A 22,545-nucleotide genomic window follows, 5' to 3' on the forward strand; every position below is an offset into this window, starting at 1 on the left:
AATTCTCACATCATTGTTTAGAGTGTTTCACTGTTATATAAGCACTAACTAGCCTGCCTTTGGTAAGTTCTAATTCTGATTATCTCTGCTCTTATTTGTATTGCATTAAGGATAATGAAATTCCATACTACTTTTCATTCATATATGAGCAAAACATACTTTAATGGATTGGTTTAAAGCCAATAGTAAATAATAAGCTTCAGTAGTAAATATTTCAAGTATTGCTTTCTAATGGCTGCTTTAGGAACTTCCTGCTTCACTCAGTCCAGTCCTCATGTGCCCCCAAAGTCTGATTTTGAGGGTGCTCCAAAACTCTCAGGTTTTAAGAGGGAACACGGAGTTGCAAGGGGAAGGGGAGGAAGAAGCCCCATTGTGCAAGAGGATGTGCATGTACTATGTTTGATTTTACCCTTAGTACAAGTGTTGTCACAAGTAGATCTTTGGGATCAGAGCTTTGACAAAGTGAGCAATTGGACTACTTTGAGCATGGAACTACATATTGTAGAAATGGGGGCCAGGAGGATGAGATAAACATTTAGGTATGTCTGGTTGGTAGCTTTCTTCTGCAGACCCTCACCACCACCACCAACTGCTCTTCCTCTCAGATTAGACTCCCACTCTCAACTTGCATAGGAGATGAGAAGCTGTGCTTGGCAGAGAGATTTGCCTCAGTGGCTGCGTACCTACTTTGCATATATCCCAGGTTTTATCCCTGGAACCTGCAGTTAAAACCACCAAGTATCTGGTATTTTGTCTGACGCTTGGAGGGTAATGCTAAAAAGATGGGACAAAGGTCAGATTCACCAAAAGGCAGCTTTATATGTTTTAAGGAAATTGTGTACAGTTTTATGATGAAAGTAAGGTGATGCAATTGGGTTTTATTACAAGTTCTGCACAGTGAGCCCTTTCTCTGTGGTGTGAGCCTAGCTTTGCAGGCTGTCTTTTATGCTTGTATTCATTCATTTACCTGGTGGATGGGGACTCTAAACCACAATTCAGTTAAGTAAAATTTTCTCTTTTCTCTCTCACATTAGTAAAGATTAAGATGTGTTCTTAGTCTATCCCTATCCTTGTACATTAGGCAGGTGATGCATGCACAAAACTCTTCTGGTGACTGGAGGGAAGAAGGGAATATTTTTTGGTGATTTAATGATCACAAGTCAATAAGCAGATTGTACAGCTGCCTTTTCCTCTATTCAATGTGTGAAATACTAAAAGAAAAAAAAAACTGTTAATGCAAGTTCTGAAGAAAAATGCAGTTCACCATTCCTGTGTAGCAGGAAGGGACTGTGGATGTAGTAGGCATTTATGACATGCTTGCAGTGTAATGCACACTGTAAACTGTATGTCAAGCTCTTGAGTGATTTATAAGAACCCCACAGTATTGTCTAGAGGTATTGGGTGCCTTTGCAGGTTGGGGGTTGGAGAGAGAGAATAGCTTGCAACAATTATGCATTGTTATTCAGTGCTTTTATTCACACATTTCCGTTAGGATATACCACAAACCAGCAGTAGTATTCACTCTTATACCTTTATTGCAGGTTGAAACTCTGACTGAGTGTAGCTCTCAGCCTACTATTGTCAAAGGTGCTTCTCAGCCAAAGGACTGCACACGGCAGATAGTTAACTTTATTGTCAAAGATAGCACTTACAATTGCTTCTACAGCTCTGGATACCTACATTCACCAGTCTAGTGTCTACTCAGCTATTCCCAGATTGGCACTCTTTTAGTGGAAAACATGGAAGAGAAATCGAGGAGGTGTGGGTTTGGCTTTACACAGCCAACCCTTCCTATGAGTCCTTGCAGGTGTACTCCTGTCCTTGAGTGTGGCCCACATGGGGCTTGATTGCCCAGATTAGGATCCCTGCCTGGTTGAGGCAGGTACAAATAGTGCAGGGCAACGTGGTTGAGTAGGAAGAGGATGATGGACCAAACACTGCTGAGGCTTCCCACGGTTGGATCTGGTGTTGTATGTCGGTGAAGGTCTGGTGGGGGGAATTGTTCTTTGGGGGGTTATTCCTTTCGGGTTATTTCTCATTGTAAGAAGGTTTACTGTTTGAGGGTTGTTGGGTTTTTTTCTGTTTGAGGAAGTTTTCCTATTTTGTTCAAATAAAAAAACCCTCTGCCTCATATAAAGGTAAAGGTACCCCTGCCCGTTCGGGCCAGTCTTGACAGACTCTAGGGTTGTGCGCTCATCTCACTCTATAGGCCGGGAGCCAGCGCTGTCCGCAGACACTTCCGGGTCACATGGCCAGCGTGACAAGCTGCATCTGGCGAGCCAGCGCAGCACACGGAACGCCGTTTACCTTCCTGCTGGTAAGCGGTCCCTATTTATCTACTTGCACCCGGGGGTGCTTTCAAACTGCTAGGTTGGCAGGCGCTGGGACTGAGCGACGGGAGCGCACCCCGCCGCGGGGATTCGAAACGCCGACCTTTTGATCGGCAAGTGGGTGAGGCTCTAACTCACACCGCCACCCGCATATATATTTGCCTCATATATTGACTACTAAAGATCCTGTAAAGAACCTGTAGTTAATTGGCAACATCTCCATGGAGCAGTTACAGCAACAGGGGCCTACTCCCCCTCAACTGGTTTATGTACCTGATAGGCTATGCACATGCAGCCGGAGATTACGCCTACATGGAAACTTTCTGTGCTCATCCCTTTTCAGTCCCTCTTGGTCCTGGGAGGCAGTGATGCAGGAGAAGATGGGGAAGCACCTGGTCCTTCACTTGCCTGATCTGCCTCTTCCTCCTCTTCTTCTGATCCATCCTTTGCTCCTCCCTCCAGCTCTGAAGTTATAAAGATAATCTTTCATACCAAAGCTTGGAGTGATAGATAGATAGATAGATAGATAGATAGATAGATAGATAGATAGATATTGATTGATTGATTGATTGATTGTGAGGCTTCCTTACCTTAATAAAGAATACCCTTCTTCATTCAACTTTGTTTATATCATCTTTGCCTCCCCCCTCCCCTAAATTAATGGTCTTCAGCTGGATCACACTAGTAGCTCTACTTTCTTTTTGCACTGTTTCATGTATGATAAGGTGTGTGCATAAAAGATTGAGGAGTACACGGGGAATTTAAATTCCAAAGAACACTCTCTAACTGATCTTATGGTGGTTATACTTGAACAGAATAATACAGTGCAAATGTAGAATTACAATTTACTAGGCAATTCCATTGTGTCACCTGTGGCTTCAGTCAACATGGGTTTTTATCTTGCTGTATATGTTAATCAGCTTACCAGTACCAGGATGTTTTACCATGAATAGAGCCTTGTTAATTGATCACCGTTACTATTTTGGTTTCAGGTATGCCTTTCCTTCATCTCCATGTGTACAAATGTTTGACAACTCAGGATTACACTTCATGCATCTGATGAAGTATACAGTGATCCTTGAAAACCTATGCCTTAATAAATTTGCTAGTCTTTAAGGTGCCCCAAGACTTGATTAATTTTGTTAAAAACTGCTCCTTAAATGTTCTATATTTTTATTTGTACATTAAGAAATACACCATGTGTGTAATACTAGATTGATACATGCAAGACTTACCACTTTCATTTTGCTGATTTGTGTTAGATCATAATTATACACATGCCCCAGTGTCCATCTCCACCCAAAGTATTGTTTCACATTCCCTATCTTCTGGGTGTTCAAAACTTGTTTGTATATCTGCAGAGACAATTAGTGGAGGAGAGTGATGCTTGGTGTGAGCCTACCAAGGTGGTGGTAGTATTGCTGTGATTCCCTAGATGAGAATATATACACTTTTGTAAAGTTTGTGAATAAATCCAGAATAAGTAGCAGGCTACTTACATTTACTAGTGTGCATTAGAATTGGTACTTAGGTAAGTGATCCATAAGTTTTGACCAAGATGAAACTAGACTCATTGTCACCCAGGTCAAAGACCCAGTTTGACACCCACCCACCCCTGCATGCCCCTCTGGAGGCTCCACCCAGGGCCAAAAACCCAGCTCGTGTCCCCCCCCCCCAAGCTACAACTGAGTTTTGAGTGTGCTGCTTGAGGTTTTTTTTAATTCTCTCGCCATTTCTTCACTCCTGTTTTCCAGTTGTCATTATTAAAGTTTTTTTATTTGTGTAGCTTCCTTTTTTCCAAGGTAATTCTAAAAATATTTTAAGTTGTTCTTCTACTTGAAGCTGAAACTTCCTGAAGTTTGTGTTGCTCAACTAAGTAGTATTATTCAATATAATTGATACTACATTGTGGGTGAAGTTTTAACAATTCCCAGTTCAGACACATTTCTAAGGCAGGAATTGTGGTTTGTTTCTCTTGCACACTAGTGAAGCAAAGCTGGCACAACTGATGCATGACATCAGTGTATCTCACAAAAACAAGCTGATAGCACATACTTTAATGGCTGTAAGGCCTGCGAATTCAGAATTTGAAATATACGTCCAGATAAGTAATGTTAACATTTTTGGTTGGGTTGTGCACATATTTTTTTCTTTTAAACACTATCTTGTTTAGTTTCTCTTGTGTCTGTGTATTTTTGGATCCACGCTCTGCCTTGATGGTTACTACTGAATTATTTTAGTAATAAATTTCACATAAATGAATTGCTTTCTTGCAATTGTTTGTAATAACCCCCTCTATCTATTATGTGACATATTTATGAATCTCCTATAATTGGATATTTTTAACTTAAAACAAAGTAAATCATGATTGTGTTCCCTTCCTCATCTTCTGTCAACCTGTGCAACCCAGTGACTGCCTCCTTGTGCCTTCCCTCAGAACAGCTTTTGAATTTGTCAAGATAGATGATTGAAACGCAGTACCTTCCACATAGGTGGAGAATTGACAGAGACCTTTCTCAGAACCTTTTATAAGTGATGAAGAAATTGACAGTTCTGCTGTTTCCCATATAATGGTGAATATGAGAGCACCACAGTCAATATTCTACCTACTCCCAGTTTACATATTCTTGTCTTACTTGCAAAATGGTATGAAGTCTTAACTCTGAAGAGAGAATGGGGGAGCTGCTTTAGTTTCTTATATACCTAATCTTCAGTTCTGACAGTTGGATTAAATATGGCGCTAATAGCAGGTTTATGCTATTATTCAGTGATAAAGTGTCAGTTTGTGACATGTATTCTTCCCATCTCATCTTTTGTAGTTATATTGGGTTTGTAATGTTTGTCTCTTATCTTACATTGATCTCTCTCTGCTGCTGGTATTTTTGGCTGATATGAGTAAAAGTGGGCAAGATTAAGGTTTCTTCCTCTCCTGAATAAATTAAAATCCCACCCCCACTTGTAGTGTACCAATGCAGCATTGACTAAGAATTGACCAGGCTGCTACATTCTCATTCTGGTTGCTCCTTTTCTACTTCCCCCTATACCTGTATTTATACCCTATCGTATGGAAATCAGAAAACTGAATCATGTTTCCTGGAATGCAGGTGATACCATTCAGTTTTGCTACACAACTGGCTTTGTGCACTTTTCCTGAAAGTATAGACAGTGGTTTTCCGAGTCATTGATATTGATATTGCTAATGTGCAGTACCCCTGGAAATCTGCCACACTGAGCAGTTAGCTATCTTACATCACCAGGTAGGATTGTGCTGCTTAGAAACTTTGGTTTGTTAAAGATCATCGTGAAAATTAATAAAATTAGTTTAACCTGACATAATTATGAGTGTTCAACATGTGGCAGGGTGGAGTTAGGGCTCAAAAATATATCAAATTCCTAGGTAAATATTAGATGTTGACTTCTAGGAATCTCTTACGCTCTTCTTGCAGTGGTCTCCAAACTTTTTTCAAAGAGGGCCAGATTTGACGAAGTGAAGGGCCATGGGGGCCGACCAAAGGGCTGACCAAAGTTGTTGACCCTTTTTTTAGGGTTGGAGTTGTTGAGCTTCTTTTAGGGTTGGAGCTGTTGAGGTTTTTTAGGATTTTACCCCAGGAAATAAACTGCCACAGGGGCTGGATTAAACCGACCGGCGGGCTGGATTAGGCCCCCGAAACGGACTGTGGAGATGCCTGGCTTAGAGGGTCTGCCTTATTCTCTTTGTAGCTTGTTTGGGAGGGGCTAGGATAGAAATTCTCATTCTTTCATTCTCTCATTCTCACTTCTTTCCTCTGAAGTAAGCATACATGCTTCCCAGTTGTCTTTCTTTGTCCTCAACAACCACTACATGAGGTTTAGATTAAGCTGAGAGTGACTGCCCAACTTCATCTAGTGAGCTTCATAGATAAGCAGGGATTTGAACATAGGAGTGTATGGTCTAAATTCATCATTTAGTACTATAGGATAAGAGAGCCCTTCTAATGGATCAGTAACTGGTTAAAGAGCAGAATCCTGAGAGGAATAAATGAACAGTTTTCACAATGGGAAGGATACAAGATGTTGGGTCTGCCAAGTCAGTATTGGCACATGTACCTTGTTCATAGATGACCTGGAGTTAGGAGTGAGAAGTGAGGTAGTCAAGTTTTCTGATGACAGCAAGTCATCAAAAATGTAACTATAAAAGTGTAAAGTGATATGTATTGGGGCAGAAAATCCTAAATCTGCATATATGTTAATGTGATCTGAACTTGTAGGGTTTGACCATGAAAGCCATCTTGAGATTGTTTTTGATAGCTCAGTGAAAATGTTGATCCAGTGTGTGGAGCTGCAAGAAAGGCAAAGTCCTTGTTCCTGGATCATTAAGAAAGGATTGAAAATAAAACTGCCAATATTACAATGCTGTTATATAAACCTATATAAAATAATCTGCCAGTTTGTCATGTATGTTGTGTAAAACCTCGATCCTGTCCCTAAAAATCCAGAGCATTTTTTTAAAAAGTCCAGATACGATTTGAAGATTATGTAAAAGTTCAGTGTAGTTCTTTTTTATCTCAAACCAGTTCATCCATGTGGGATGTTATACATATTGTGTGTCCAAGATAATCTCTCTTTAAAATCTAATTAACTATCCTTTTGATATCCTGAAAATCCTTTTGGGTATTTTGCATTCCTGTAGGGATGCCTGTCTGGCTGACTGCTTCAGCTGGGTAATCATTTTTCTTGTTTATCCCTAATCCTTTTAATATTTCCTTCCTGCTCATGTGTATAACTGTACAGTACTTCCATTGTTTGGCATCTATTTCAATGACAACTGTAAGGGACTGCCAAGTGGAAGAAAGGTGTTTTGTGTTTTAGTGTGGATTTAACAAGGGATATAAAATAAAAAGAACAACTGTTTTCAGCACAGTGACCACAAAGAATACCAGGCATAATTTGAGTTGAACTCTTTGCATGTCCGACAGTGCAATCCTATACATGTTTACTTAAGTGTAAGTGCTACTATGTTCAATGAGACTTGCTTCCAAGGAAGCATGCCTAGGATTGTATTCTGAGTAAGACAAATTACATAATAAAAGAGTTATGTCAACAAATCTTGCTTTGTTTTGAAATAACTGTTTTTCAACTCTCCCATGGATGTTCTCATGCCTTATTTGTTTAGTTTTCAGGCATTAGAGGAGGAAAACATTCAAAAGAATAATTTCACTTAGATAAGATTATATAGAAACATAATCAGAAACACTGAAAAATAACATTGCTTTAGCTGAATTAGACTTCTGTGCAAAACTTCATCAGTTTTGAAAGAATAAAACTTGATTTTGTGTTTGGTTATAGAGAATAAAAGGTAATATATGTTATAAAATAGTGGTAATTTTTAAATACTGTATTTTATGTATGTTAGCATTTCAGAATTGGTCCAAAAGCTTCATTGATACGGGGACAATATCTTTAGTAGGCCAAACAAACGGTCACAAAATAGTATGCCACATACAAGCTTTCAAGTTTCACAGAATTTTTCATTAGGCTAGATAGTAAAAAATACAGAAAGGAAAGTTTCAAGCCATCCATGTCTTCGTCTGACAAGTGTTTTAAGATGGAGTGTCGGAAAAGATAGGCATTCAAAAAGGGCCTTTTAGGTGCTTTACATAATTCAGGTTGTACCTGGGCCTTGGAGAAACACATGATGACTGATTTCCCCCCTCTCTGCAAATACAACAATCAACTGCAAATACAGTTTTATTTCCATCTTTTAAGTGAAATATCCGTTCCTCGGACTAGGTGGAGTAACTATGCACCATGTCAGTTACATTGCTATTGTAAAGTTGCTTGAAATCAGTAGCTAGTGTGCATTTTCTGAAACAGTGACTTGTATATATAAATTATCCCTGAATTATTATTTGGGTAGTAGTTTATGCACATTGATCAGCTGGTTTACTTGCCCTTTCCAGAAGAGCTATGACTTGCCCTCTTCCAGAAGAGTTCAAAGTTGTAATATTACGCTTCTTGGGTGACTAGTTATTTGTGCAAGTGATTTGGCTATTGATTTTGGGAATCAACTAAATCAACAAACATCTCTAGAGTCAACTAATTCATAATGGGAAGCACATGTCCTCTGGTAGCTTTACACATTCATTCATCCTGTAGTCCCAAACATACTTAATCTGGAAGTCCTGTTGAACTTGATAAATCTTTTTTTTCTAGATGTAGACATAAATATGGCACTGGTATGTAGAGAGATTTCTCGCCTGTCCAGTTTTGTAGTCTTCAGATATGGTTGCAATAGATTAATAGCTTTGTAGCATTGAATGTCAGGGTCAGTGTCCCTGGTTTAAAAAAATATGTAAAAAATCATAACTTCTTTTTTTGGTAGCCCTGGGATGAAATTTGTAGGCATGCTAGCTCCTCCTGGGGAAGTAGAGCCTATCAATTTTTAGCCGGAAGATAAACAGTCGAACAGATGTTATACTATTGTTTAGATACACAGACTTAAAGATGTTTAACACTGAGCTTTACTCAAATGCAAGTAGGGCTAGAATGGGGTAGGGGTATAAGGAAGGGCCTTAACCATGGGTAGGCAAACCAAGGCCCGGGGGCTGGATCCGGCCCAATCGGCTTCTAAATCCAGCCCGCGGACGGTCCGGGAATCATCATGCTTTTCCATGAGTAGAATGTGTCCTTTTATTTAAAATGCATCTCTGGGTTATTTGTGGGGCATAGGAATTCATTCATCTCCCCCCCATACAGTCCGGCCCCCCACAAGGTCTGAGGGACAGTGGGCTGACCCTGTGCTGGAAAAGTTTGCCGACCTCTGGCCTTAACTAATAACTGACATACCAGGCAGAAACCAAAATGCAACGACAAGAGTAAATAATTGGGATAGAAGGGCTTGGATTTTAGAAAGGGATTGGTCAGGATTTTTTTTTTAAAAAATTATTATTTCACTATAAACAAAATGGTCAGTTATATCTTGCACATAAGACCCAACAAAGAGCACGTGGATGACACATCCAAAATATTGACTTAGAACATTGAGATAGCAAAAGTTTTGATGAAATATAAAACATAAAAATAAAAACAACCTAAAGCATCCATTCAGCAATGGTATGGGAGTCCTTCAAATAATTGAGCTTTTCTAGAACAGGTAAGTGGTAGTGGTTTTCCTATCGCGGAATGGTATTGGGGTTAAGTTGACAATAGCTTTTCTTATTGTCTGTATATGAATAACAAAATACAACCACCACTCCATAGCTCTTCAGTGTTGTCCTTCCTAGCAGAGTCAACCTGATTTCTCCTCCAGAAGATTAGGTGTGCTTTATCTTCTGCAGCAAAGAAACCAGAACCTTTTGGTGCCTTAAAGACTAACACATTTATTAGAGGAAGCATTTGAGGAAAAGGGCATCAGTTCATGAAAGCATATGCTGTAATGCACTTGCAACTTCAACTTGCAAAAGAACACTTAAATAACTTCTAATATGTTGATTCAGGGGCAGAGAACTATGGTCCTCTTGTTGTTGCTGGGGTCAAACTTGCATCATCCCAGACAATCGACTGTGCTGGCTGGAACTGATGGGAGTTAGAGTCTGAACATTGGGAAGGCCACAAATTTCTCACCCTTGCATTAAGGAAACGTTCCCTCCAAGAGTGTTGTGATTGTAGAGCCCTGGTCGAAAGCTACAGCTTTCAGTCACAAAAGATGCCACCCTCCCCCCTGCCTGGCATTTCCCTTTTATGGGTAGCTTGAGGGGAGGTTGAGAAATTTACCACTTTTGGCCAGAAAGAAAAAGAGACCTAAAACAGGATTGAAATTCTGTGAGCAGCCCACTGAACTTCAGAGAAGACCTGTTTTTCTTTAGAGTGAATACCTCCCAAATCAATCCAGTTCATTATTAGGTTACATCCAAAGTGGGTGCACTCTCCTGCTATGCCCCACCCACAAATGGAATTCACTGCATCTCAGCATCTCATCTCCCCAATGTTCTTCCCCTCCAAAACTATAAAAGCCCCAAATTCCTTTCATCATAGGGAAGGCACTCATGGCATTTAAATCATTTTGGTTTTCCCTTTTTTGTATATTTCTGGTTCAGTGAGTTTCTTTTTGAGCACACAGTGTTGATTTAAAAAAATAACAACAACCACTCTGGCTACTGCTGTCTGTAAGCTCAGACTTTTTAATGCTGTCACTGTTTTACTGATCCAGCTTAAGTGCATGTTCCAAATTCAGCCCTATAGGAGAGAGGAAAAGAATGGAATCCTACAGGAAGGATCCTATAGAAAATGCCCAGATCTTGTAGTATTGCACTGAAATACTTCTTCAGAACTGTACTTAAGCTATTTCTATGTTACCCTACAAATCCTGAATTAGGGCGAATAAATTTTACAGAGATAAATGTTACTTTAGGTACACAGAAACCCTGAGCATTGGAAGATTGAGATGAACCAATTAGAATAAACTTTATCTCAAATTCTAATTGAGATAAACCAATTAGAATAAACTTTTGCAAATGTCAGTTTCTGCTTTTTTGTATCTCTACTCCCTCAACCCACTACTTTTTTCAAACATTTTAGATTTCTGAACCTCTGGGAGTTAAATACCGGCATGTGCTTAAGGTGCTCTAACATAGAAATGAGAGAGGGACCATTGATTTACGGTAATCCAAAATGGTGCTTCTCTACTACAAGAAGCAAGTCAAGTCAAACTGCTTTAAATTAATGATTGCAGCACAACTAACCTCAGTATATAATAATGGAATGGCCTGAAAGTTCAAAACCATTATATTAAATTTCAAAAGGGCCATTTATAACAAATGTGAGGATTAGACTGTTGAACAATAAAGTGGTAATGTGGGTGGTTCAGTTTATGGAAGCTTAGATAGTATTTAAACATAGAATAATGATCTGATATCCCAGGGTTTATATGGACAAGTCCAAAACTAACCCATTGTACTTAGAGAGTCAGGGTCTAAATAGGTGAGAAATCTTCTTTAAAAGAGAAGTTTTGCTCAAGAAACAATTAAGAACCTCTGCTGAATCACTTTTAAATAGTTAAACCTGGGCTCCATTTGGAGGAAGTGTGGAATATAAATTGAATAAAATAATAAATGGGTGAAGACTTTGAGGAGTGGATTGCTACAGATTTGAAAACTAACAAATACACCTGATTTAAAGGCCAGAAGAAGGCAACTAGGGCAATATTTGCAATACTTACTCACTATTCACACAGCTTATACCCTTCATTTCTGCATTCAGCGCTCAGCATCTTACACTATACAGTAAATGTAAAGTCAGCTTACACTATAAATGCATAATTAAGATTTTTAAATCACAAAAGTCACTACTGCAGAAAAAACTATCAAAGCTGAACATTTGTTGCACCATACCTAAACCACTGCATTCAGGAATATATCTGAAGAACTATGTCAGATGAAGAGGAAGAACAACTAAATTTACAAATTAGAAAGTAACAAGTTACTTGAACCCTATGGCATTCTTGGTGAAGAAATGTGAAATTGTTGATTTACTAACAATATGGATTGTGCAGTCCTACTGTAAAATTCATTGAAAATATAAAGCTTAATTTGAACATAAAAATGTAATTTGAAAAATATAATGGCCACATTGTTACATCCCATAAAATCAAAGGAGTTCTTAAGAAAAGATTTCTTCCAATCTTTGTATGCCTCTCAGTTATGCATGAAAAAGAGATCACTATGTTGTTCTGTTAAATATTTGATATATTATCTTGAAACCTGCTTACATGGAAAATTTGAAGGCGGGTAGGCAACCTAAGGCCCTTGGGCTGGATCCGGCCCAATCGTCTTCTCAATCCGGCCTGCGGATGGTCCAGGAATCAGCATGTTTTTACATGAGTAGAATGTGTTCTTTTATGTAAAATGCATCTCTGGATTATTTGTGGGGCCTGCTTGGTGTTTTTACATGAGTAGAATGTGTGCTTTTATTTAAAATGCATCTCTGGGTTATTTGTGGGGCATAGGAATTGGTTCACACGCCCCCCCAAGAATATAGTCCGGCCCATCACATGGTTTGAGGGATGGTGGACGGCCCACAGCTGGAAAAAGGTTGCTGACCCCTATGTTAAGGGGTTCAGGTAGGATGGAAGGGTAGGGCAGTGTTTCAGTATTTGGGTTTCTGGTTGTTAAAGGCTTTAGTCAAGAATGTCACCTTGAATTGGGCTCCTAAATGATCTGGCAACCAGTGCAACTGTTGCAAAACTGGATTCATATGTTACCTAATTGGAATCCCAGCCAGTAATCTGACCACTGCATTTTAGACCAATTGAAGTTTCTTTCTTCAAGGGCAGCCGCACTTACAGCATGCCACAACAACCCAATTGGAAGTTACCAAAGTGGCCAAGTTACTTCTTACTGAAAAGGATCATAGCTTGAGTACCAACTGGACCTGTAAAAAGCCACTCCTAGCGTAGAGACTGTAAAGATGGGGAAGTAAATGTCAGATGGGGTTGAACAGAAATAACAATAGAAAGTACCACACATGGAGCTTCTGGGAATAAAGCAAAACAGACAGTTATTGAGGAAAGATGCTAGTGTTTGCTTATACTCATCCAGTCTGATCATCCATTAGCATTAGGTTTCTCCAGAAGGACACCAGTATAACCAGCTATACTTTTCATATACTCCAACAACACAGTTTCTTGATGTGATAGCGTGAACCATACTACTGATATTTTATACCATGCATACTCTCATAGCATGTATAATCAACACAGCTCTATATGTTAGTACTGAAGAAGATGAGTATACCCAGAAACTATTAGAGAACAAGTCAGAGTAAGTGGACAATGTGTCCTTGACCATAAATTCATTATACCTAAGCACCTAATCCCTAAAAACTTATTTTACTTCTGTCTCCTAAACTTAAGGCTGCACCCAGTTCATTGACAAATTTGATTACATAAAAGCTTTATAAGGGCTACAAGTGGTTATCTTTTTACATAAGGTAATGGTTATCCAGGTGTTGGCATTCGTCTATCTCGAGACAATGAAGTGTGCTTCCGGGGATGATGTCAAGCTGCTGCATTAGCAGTACTGAAGTGACCTCTCCAGGGCAGAAGCCTGGACAAAGTTCATGGTGGTCCTGGGCTGCCCAGACGACAAGACCTCCCTCTCTGCCTCACTGATGTGGTCCAAAGGAAAGTAGAGCAATACGTCTGGCACCAGCTTGGCTGCTAGGAAGGAGTTGCTGGAAGGAGGCATACAAAGTGCCATCCAACCATCTTAGGAACTCCACTCCAGATTTGTGTAGGGTTTACTCCTCAGCCTTTTTTTCTCCCAAAGATATCCCGCAAGGCAGTGGAGGTTTAGAATCAGAGATTTCCTTCTGTTAGATGGGCTATCTTCCCAGCTTGATGATCCCCATCTACCCCTCACTTCCCTCTACAGCATGTGCAGAAACTGCCTTCTTGATCATTGGCCCTACTATTGGTCTAGTCCTTGGGTACCCTCATCTGGTTTAGCCAGCCAGTTGAAGCCATTTCTGGGGCATCTAGGGGCCACAGGTGAGAGCTCTACAAATATGGAGGTTGGGAACCAAAGGTGGACAGTCTACCCCAGAAGGAACACAACATGTCCACTCCAGAGGTTATCCCTCTGATGGCACCCCCATACTTCCAATGGTTATCTATAGGATTTTAATATTTATGGTATATTGTGGCATATACAGTTTGATCCCTTTTCAGCAGAGCCAGCCCACCAGTGGGGTGAGGACAAACAACTTGCTTCAAGGGGTGGAAGCACAAGAGTCAGTGCCCCATCTGCCCTACTGCCTCCAGTAACAAAGCTCTCCCTTCTCACTGGTGAGAGGGAGGCATTCTGGCATCTAGCATTGCCATCCATCTTCCTCATCTCGGGGGCAGAAAAGACAAGTGACAATGCTTTGAGGAGTGCCTCAGTGAGAGCCAGGGGGAGGAGTTTAGCAAGAGCCAGGTGTTCCTGCGCACAGCGCTGCTGCTCATCTCCAAGTTCAGAGAGATGGGGGAAATACAGTGACAGTGGAAGTGGGCAGTATGGCAGGGAGCAAAATATTTCCGCTTTTGCCTTAGGTGGCAAAAGGGGGTGGGCCGCCCCTGCTTTTCAGGCATGCCTAGGTTTCAGTGATTGATACCAGTGATGTCTTAGAATGGTAAATCTGCCAGGACGGTTATTATCCCCGCTCCCCTTTGTAAAGCTACCATAATCAGTGTACTTGTACCAGCATGTTTGTGTATGTGTGTACATGTGTGCCTGAGTAAAAAACTTGAATGATGAAAATGTGTGCCTGCTGTGTACTTCATGCCTATGATGAAACAAGTACTTGGCAGTAAAAGTCTTTCTTCTTTAATTTAATTTTTAAGGCAGAGCTTTCCAAACTTCTGTATCGCGACATGTTAGTGTGTTGGCTTCAGTGTGTAGGTGTATCATGCAAATGCTCCCCATGCTCCTCACAGGGCTGGAAAGGGGTTAGTTTAACCTCCAGTTTGCTAGAAAAAGTCAATTACTGTGTTGTGAAATGTATGTCTAAAAAGTGTGTCCCCAACATGAAAAGTTTGGAAAGCTCTGCTTTAAGGTGTTATGGGCCTCTTTGTCCATCTTTCTGCTACCTGCAATGGCAGATTTTGGCAAAAACAGCTGACATCCCTTTTGGGGGAATGGACATAGCTCCATCAACACAGTTTCTAGTGATACCTCTTCTGTATGGTATGAATGTCCAAAGCTTTAAATTAACAGGACAACATATTACTGACATCCACACACTGTCTTGTTTTCAGAAGAAAAGCCTGACTGCTCCAAGGCCCGTTGTGAAGTACAGTTTTCTCCTCGCTGTCCAGAAGATTCTATTTTGATTGAAGGGTATGCGCCACCTGGTGAATGCTGCCCTCTACCTAGCCGCTGCGTGTGCAACCCTACAGGGTGCTTGAGGAAAGTTTGCCAACCAGGCTATTTGAATATATTGGTTTCTAAAGCATCAGGCAAGCCGGGGGAATGCTGTGACTTCTATGAATGTAAACCAGGTAATGTGTACCTTTACCCCCAGCCCAGCCCAATTACCTCAGTGTTTATGCATATTAACCTAGAGCTGACTATCAAAAATGAACTCCTTCATGTGTCTCTTTTCCTGTCACTGTCTCTATCACTGCACTCTCAGAGAAAATTTCACTCCAGCCAAACTCTTTCCTATCTTATAAGCTATTCAAAACAGGAACACTGATGGAATAACATATATGCAAAGAAATGTGAGGCAGGTGCTACAAAACTGATTTCCCTGACTCCTTGTGTTATCAAGCTAGGTAATGTAATTGTTTGATAATCATATGCAAGCTTTCAGTCCAGTGGCAGTTAGTGCTCACAGATGATGATAAAACCATTTGGTGGAAAGCAGTGCATGATAAAAGCCAGACTATAACTATATTATGATCTGTGGTTTCTTTTGTCTGACAGAATAGCATCTCCTCTAGTAATTGAAAGCACAGAGATCAAGTTGACCATTTAGAGTACAAGATGTAGAGATAGACCATCCTGCACCTTCCCTTTCATTGGTTGTTTACTCATAGAAATAAGGGGCATTCCAAGACTGATTGAAATCAAGTCTCCTCAAGGGCAAATCCAGCTGACTTCAAAGGGACTAAATCTGTCTAGATGGTGATTGCAATACCAAAACACATCCTGGAAAACACAGCACAACCTCCTTCATTGATAAAGGATATGACACAGACAGCCCACCTCTCTGCTATGCACACACAAAAAATGGAAATTTACCATTGTGGATCACTGGAATTCTGTCCTGTCCCTTTGCTTTCTACACTGCTGCTGTCACTAATTCAGCTGTCGCAAATGAACATGGCATGCTGGCTGCATTGGTTGTGTTTCACTTGGAACAGCCAGTGGGTGTGATGGCTGGCTGCTGACTAAAAGTGGATTGGATATCTATCCATCATGAGGGAGAACTACTAGTAAGTTCTGCAATGCCAGTGCAGCCTCTGCAAAGCACCTAGCCTACTGTGCCAGAAATGGCTGCTTCCAAGTCTTCTGGCAACTGAGCTGCCTTTTATAAATTGTATACTGCTGGTTGGCAAATCACTTAACAGCATTCCATTTTGAAATAATAAAATTAATGTTATAATGCCTCTGTCGCCAGGATAAAATTTATGGTCACCATTTTTGGCCAGAATGGTTTGGAGCTACTCCACCTCTGAGCATGTCTTGCCTCGATGTTTTGGCATATTATATAAAAGCAACATACACTCTCTTCTTTAATTCCAATGCATGTATTCCAGAAATGTAAACACGACTCAAAATGGGGTTTAAAGATTGCACATATCAGTTGTACTTGCTTTGGAGTTAATATGCAAATATCAGACTTACATGTTATATTAATGCATGGAAGCAGGCATAATTACCCTCTCCACCTACTTGTTATGTTAAGGTGCTGTGAATTAAACCTTTGAGAATTTAGGTTTGGGGACTGTTGGTTGGCATATGTCCTTGTCTGCATTTGCAATCATCCAGAAGCTGGTGTTGAAGTATTATGGTTGGCGTTTAGTGACCTTTGTACCATATTATTCTATCTATCTATCTATCTATCTATTTATTTATTCCTTGTACACTGCCCAATAACCAAAGTTCTTTGGGTAGTTTACAGTGAACATTAAAACCACAAGATAGAACTATATATGAAATCTAAAAGAGAATTAAAAGCACAATACAGGTCCAAAAACAAGCATACAATAGCAGTAGTGTAAAATATCTAAGAAATACTTAAACACTTTTAAAAAGCCTGAGAAAATGATAATGTATTCACCTGGTGACAAAAGGACTTAAGTGTAGGTGCCAGGTGAGCATCTTTGCGGAGGGCGTTCTGTAACTTAAGATGCCATCTTTGAATAGGCCCTCTGTTTAGTAGCTGTCTGCCTCACCTCATTTGGCAAGGGCACCTGGAAGAGGGTCTCAGAGGATTGCTTTATTTATTCTGGGCATATATAAGTGGAAGGAGACACTCCTTCAGGTACCCTGTGAAATAATTGGACTCTTTATTGTCATTTTTTCTAAAGCAATACGAGTTCTAATCAATTTTTAAATATATTTTTCTTCCAACAGTGTTCAGCATAGACTGTAGCACAGTAGAATGTCCTCCTGTCCAGCAAGTTGCTTGCCCCTTGGATAGCTATGAAACTCAAGTCAGGCTGACAGCCGATGGATGTTGTACTCTCCCTACCAGGTTTGTTATACATTTGATACAAGACTTTAACAGTCACTGCGTTTAAGGTTTCTACTTAAGAACTCAAAGCAGTTGCGATACAAGTAGCAAAGGAGTTCTGAGCATCACTGTTGCTCTAGATGATTTTGCATAACAGCTTTTTCTCAGTTGAATTCCTATTGAAGATTTGGGAGGTGTATGTTGAGCAATTGCTGTGTGAAAGTGTTCATGACTAAAATGGAATTAGTAACTGCTTTGACTTCTGAAATAAGATATATGAGAAGAATTAGTGACTAAATCTTTTCTTTAACTAAAATCCTTAGGGGGGAATTGATGTGTTTCTCATTCATGTAAAAATAAAATAGGAGTAATTTTAGCTTGCAGTTCTCATGTTTTTATTAGCCTTAACTTAGTAACTTATTTAGAAAGGCTGTACAGAAATAGCGTATTTTATAGATGGGAACAACACAAGGAGAAAACTAGATGTCCTACAGTTTTATTTCAAAACACAAGGAGAGAACTTAATGTCATGTAGCTTTTTCTTAATGTATTTGGTTATATAGAAATATAAGATTAAACTTGGGTGCATAGAGGATGACCCTGAATCTTGGGATATGATGGTACCAATAAACGCCTCCTGGTAAGAAGCTGTACATTTTTTCAGATTCAATCTTGCAACAATAATTTATGACCTAACCTCAAGTCTTGACTTCAGTAATGTGGTATATATGAACTATAGGGCATTTCTGGATTCTCTAACTTAATATTGTAAGATGAAGCAGATCCTGAGAGTGTCCCAACAACTGCTCCCCAAAGGTTCCACATATCCTATCCAAATACTACCATTCCAGTCATGTGTTCAGCAACAAAGAACCATCATGTGCTGAAGATCTGGAATCTAATCCCACTGTAGATAATTCTCTGGTCCAAGAAATTACCTGATGTGGCAAGATAAAAGAGTCTAAAAACAGCACAAAATATAACAGTAAATGAGTTTAAAAATTATTCTGCTATGTAGCATTTAGGAACTAGTGACACCGGGACTGCAAAAGTCCATACCATTTCACTAGATATCTAACATTGATTACTGTCTTGGTCTTAAACATTCTTACGTATCTTGATTTCAAACAGTATAATCATTTAGTTGTGGAAAGAGTGACAGCAGGACAGGAAATTTGTTCTCTGAAATAGTTTTAAAGCTGTCTTACAGTTTTAATGTTGCAGTAGAATTTCATATACTCCTTAATCCAGAGTAATTACTTTCATTCTTATAACTATAAGTAACAGTTTTTGGTTAACTACTGATGGTAATGCATTCAGAAATCCTAGTACAAAATGCATGGTTATCCATATCCCAAACTGATGCATAGAAAATGTTGCATTTTATGTCAGCTGACTTAAGTGGTTATTTTAATCTTCTTCCTCGTTGCATTTCTGTAAGTTTATTCCAATCTTTAATCTGCACTTACTTGTTTTGATTATCATATTCACTTCTCTACTGCTTCTTTTTGTTAGGTTCACAATTCTTAAGTGAGCTGTGTGTTAAGCATATACTAATGATTGCTGATAGAAGTTTTTAGCTTCTTTAATAATCACTCTTGCTTCCTAGCCATTTATGAAAACAGAGGAGAAAATTATTAGTACTCAACGTCCAGTCTTATCATACATTGTGCTTCCATTTCTTCTTAGTATATATTCATTTTATCCTTCCTTTTCTGTATAGTCCTAGCTAACCAGCTAAGTAATTAGTAGTAGTGTTAGATTTATGCTGAAAAAGCAAAAACACCGCAAAACAATTCCTCTATCATTACAGTATCTGTATAGTCACAATAATCAGGCCTAAAGGATTCTTCCATCCTGCTAACAAAAATCCTTCTGACAATTATTAAGAACAGTTGTTGTTCGTTTTATTTCTTCTGTGTGCTAGGCTTGGTGAGATGATTTACCCATGGTTACACATCCCAGCCCTACTCTCGCCAAAAGGGGTGAGCCGTTTTGGTGACATTGCACCTCAGTGACTGCTTGATTTCAAGTAGTCTGCCAGGGTAGGTTCCAGGCTTGTTGCTCCCATCCTTCTCTCAAATGGCTGTGGGAAGAGAGAGTACACTCTGCTCTTCAGTATTCCTTAGTGGCAGATAAGGGGAAACATTCTTTCCATAGAAAGGGGAGACAACATTTAAAAAATCCTTATTCTGCCCCTGCTAATCTATTTGTCTGTCCCATGTAGATTTAAGTTATATCTTGTAGATCACTTGGTGCTTTTGTTTTTGACTTATTTTGATAAAAAAATATTATATTTGATTACACTTAACAAGTTAGATGTAGTTCAATTTATTTATTTTCGCAATTGAATTCCAGCCTTCATCAAAAGATCTCAGGTCAGATAACAAGATTTAAAGCACACCCAAAAATGAATAAAAACACAATATACTAATTAGTTTAATCTCATCAAAATAGCTCCACTGTACTACAGAGGTCACACATCTTATTACCCATTGGCCTGACAAAAGCTGGCACTGAAAGAATTCAAAATTACTCACAGGACTTGTGGAGAGCTTTTCAAATTTTTTATTTTCTTAAATCTAACTATATTATGGTCTGAAGGCATAGAAGACCAACACCTTGCTGAAGCTAAGCAATTCTAGATCTGCTCATTTCCTGAATAGGGGACTGTAATAATAATAGCCATGAAGGTGGGGCAGAAATGTAAGAAATTCATAAATATTATTTTCACGTGTTTTGTAAGTTAATAATAAATACAAAATGTTATTCTGTTGAATGTTCCTGTATACTTAGTGATTTGATCTTCTAAGCCCAAATACAGATTCACCCTTGTTGATTAGCAACCAATAAAAACATAGAACAAATAAAGCAGTAAACATTCCAGTTAATACAACATTGAGTAATGAAATCTGATTTGCCACCCTCCCCACTTTTGACATAACTAACTAATCTCTCTTTTTTTTAAAAAAAAGTGCTAATTTTGTTCAGTATGAGCATATTGTGAGAGAGACTATATGAAGGGATGGGTGACCATTGTTTGCCTCAAAACTATTGAGGATTTGTAGTCTTTGTGACTGCTCAAAAACCAGTGAGGGATTTTCAAAAGTTTCTATTGTAAACCATTCTGATATTTTTTATGATATAGCAATACAGGCAGTGACCATTTTGTGCGCGTCCAGTTGATGTGTGGCTGCCAAAGCATAGGTCCTTTTTGACCCAGAAGAGGACAGAACAGGGTGGAGCGGGCTTATGGACACTCCACCAATGTGCACATGGGCAAGGAATGGAATTTCTGTGCAAAACAGTTGCTGCTTTATATACATATTTTTATAAATAAAAATAAGCTCTCTATGAGATATTTCTCTTGTATAAAGCAACTAGCAAATGCAAATAATAATCTTAAACACGACAGTGTGGTTAGAGATACCATCCTATGCTGTGTGGGAAGAGTTTGGGTCTCATGGCACAGATCTCTCAACCCTATCTTAATCTCAGTACAAGATACTTTAAACTGTTTGGGAGAGGGGGTTATATATTATAGGAATAGAGCAAGCACCTTTCTTCTGACCCTGAATTGGTCAGGACCCTAATAAGAATATAGTATACAGGGGTAAGTTGGGACGCTGAGTGTCAGGGATGTACACAAACTAGTTTTTCTGCATTGCTTGGGAGTTGCCCAAGCAGTTAAAAGCCCCTGTCTTATTGGAGGTAATACTGATTGATTTAGGTGATTTAGTGTTTTACTACTAAATGGGGGAGGGGGGAATCTGCTGCCATAGTTAAATTCTCTTCCCCTGTGCTGACATTTTTCAAACATATATTTTCAGTAATTTTCAGTATGTGCGTACTAAATATGGTACCCTTCAGATGTTGTTAGGCTTCAGCTCCCATCAGCCTCAACCAGCAAAGATAGTGATCAGGGATGGGGGGGAGGGTCCCACATTGGTTACCCTTATCTAATATATAAGTATATGATGTTTTGTTCTTAAAGGATGATTCTATATTTTCTCACTTCTCTGGATGGATATTTCAGGGATTAGCATTCATGATTTAAAAAATAATTTGCAAATGTCTTCAGTGCCATCTCCTCTTTAAAGAGGAGTATCTTTTGTGTATCTCAGAAACCTCCTAAGTACTCATTGTAGGTAGATTAGAATTTTGGATTGTTTGGACAGTTTAAGGTTTATTAACCATATGTGTTTGAAAAGCAAATGACCAGAAAATGTCTGGGGTGGGATGTTGTTCACTTTCCATGAATGAGGCTGAAATGACTTGTGTAAGTAAACTTTAAATGTTGATGGTTGAGTTTGCGACACTGTCCTTGGGCTTCTGAAATATTTATACAGATCCTAATTACTCATGTCACCTTATGTTACATTTCCATGCCATTTCAAATTAAATATCACATCACAGAGTTAAGAGATAGTGTTAGTACTGTATAGTACAGCAGCAATATTTAAGCAGTTTCGTAGCATAGAATGCTCCTTCGTTATTATTTTGATGATTCTCCCAAAAACCCTGTGAGATATATGGTTTTTATGATCAAGAACTAAGGAATTAGTGGCTTTTCAACAGACCTACTTCTGCTTGGGATGTATGTAAGATTTGGAACACCAGTCTTCTGATCAAAGCCAAGCATTGTCCATTGGAACAAGTGTTAAATCTTGTTTACTGTGTTGTGTTTTAAATAGTCATGTTGTCTTTTATTATGTAACAGCAGAAAACCAACTTGCTATCACCAGCTGTTTCCCCCCATGTTTGTGCTTTCCCTCCCTCATATGTTGCCTCACTTATTTATGGAGCTTTCAATGCTTCGGTTTCAGGTGCGAATGTCTCTCTGGTTTATGTGGTGTTCCAAAATGCGAGGCAGGCTACATCCCCCAAATAGTGTCACGTGGAGACGGAACACCTGGCAAGTGCTGTGATGTCTTTGAATGTGTCAATGGTATGTTACGTTCTCAGTGTATTTGGACTGAACATTTTGAGGAGTTTGGTTTATGGCTAATTTAAATAT

At 39.3% G+C, this 22,545-nt stretch overlaps 1 protein-coding gene across 2 annotated transcripts in view; it reads left to right on the forward strand.

The window, feature by feature from the left end:
• The window catches only part of CRIM1 (cysteine rich transmembrane BMP regulator 1), a 128,871-nt gene that overhangs the window by 62,934 nt on the left and 43,392 nt on the right, over positions 1–22,545 (forward strand). For both annotated transcript variants that reach the window (XM_083496818.1, XM_083496819.1), the window contains 3 exons: positions 15,103–15,345; positions 17,429–17,549; positions 22,355–22,476. In XM_083496818.1, coding sequence (XP_083352944.1) covers positions 15,103–15,345; positions 17,429–17,549; positions 22,355–22,476 — 486 coding nt within the window. The remainder of the gene's footprint in view (positions 1–15,102; positions 15,346–17,428; positions 17,550–22,354; positions 22,477–22,545) is intronic.

The sequence above is a fragment of the Podarcis liolepis genome (genome assembly GCF_965112155.1).
Source record: "Podarcis liolepis genome assembly, chromosome: 3".
NCBI lineage: Eukaryota > Metazoa > Chordata > Lepidosauria > Squamata > Lacertidae > Podarcis > Podarcis liolepis.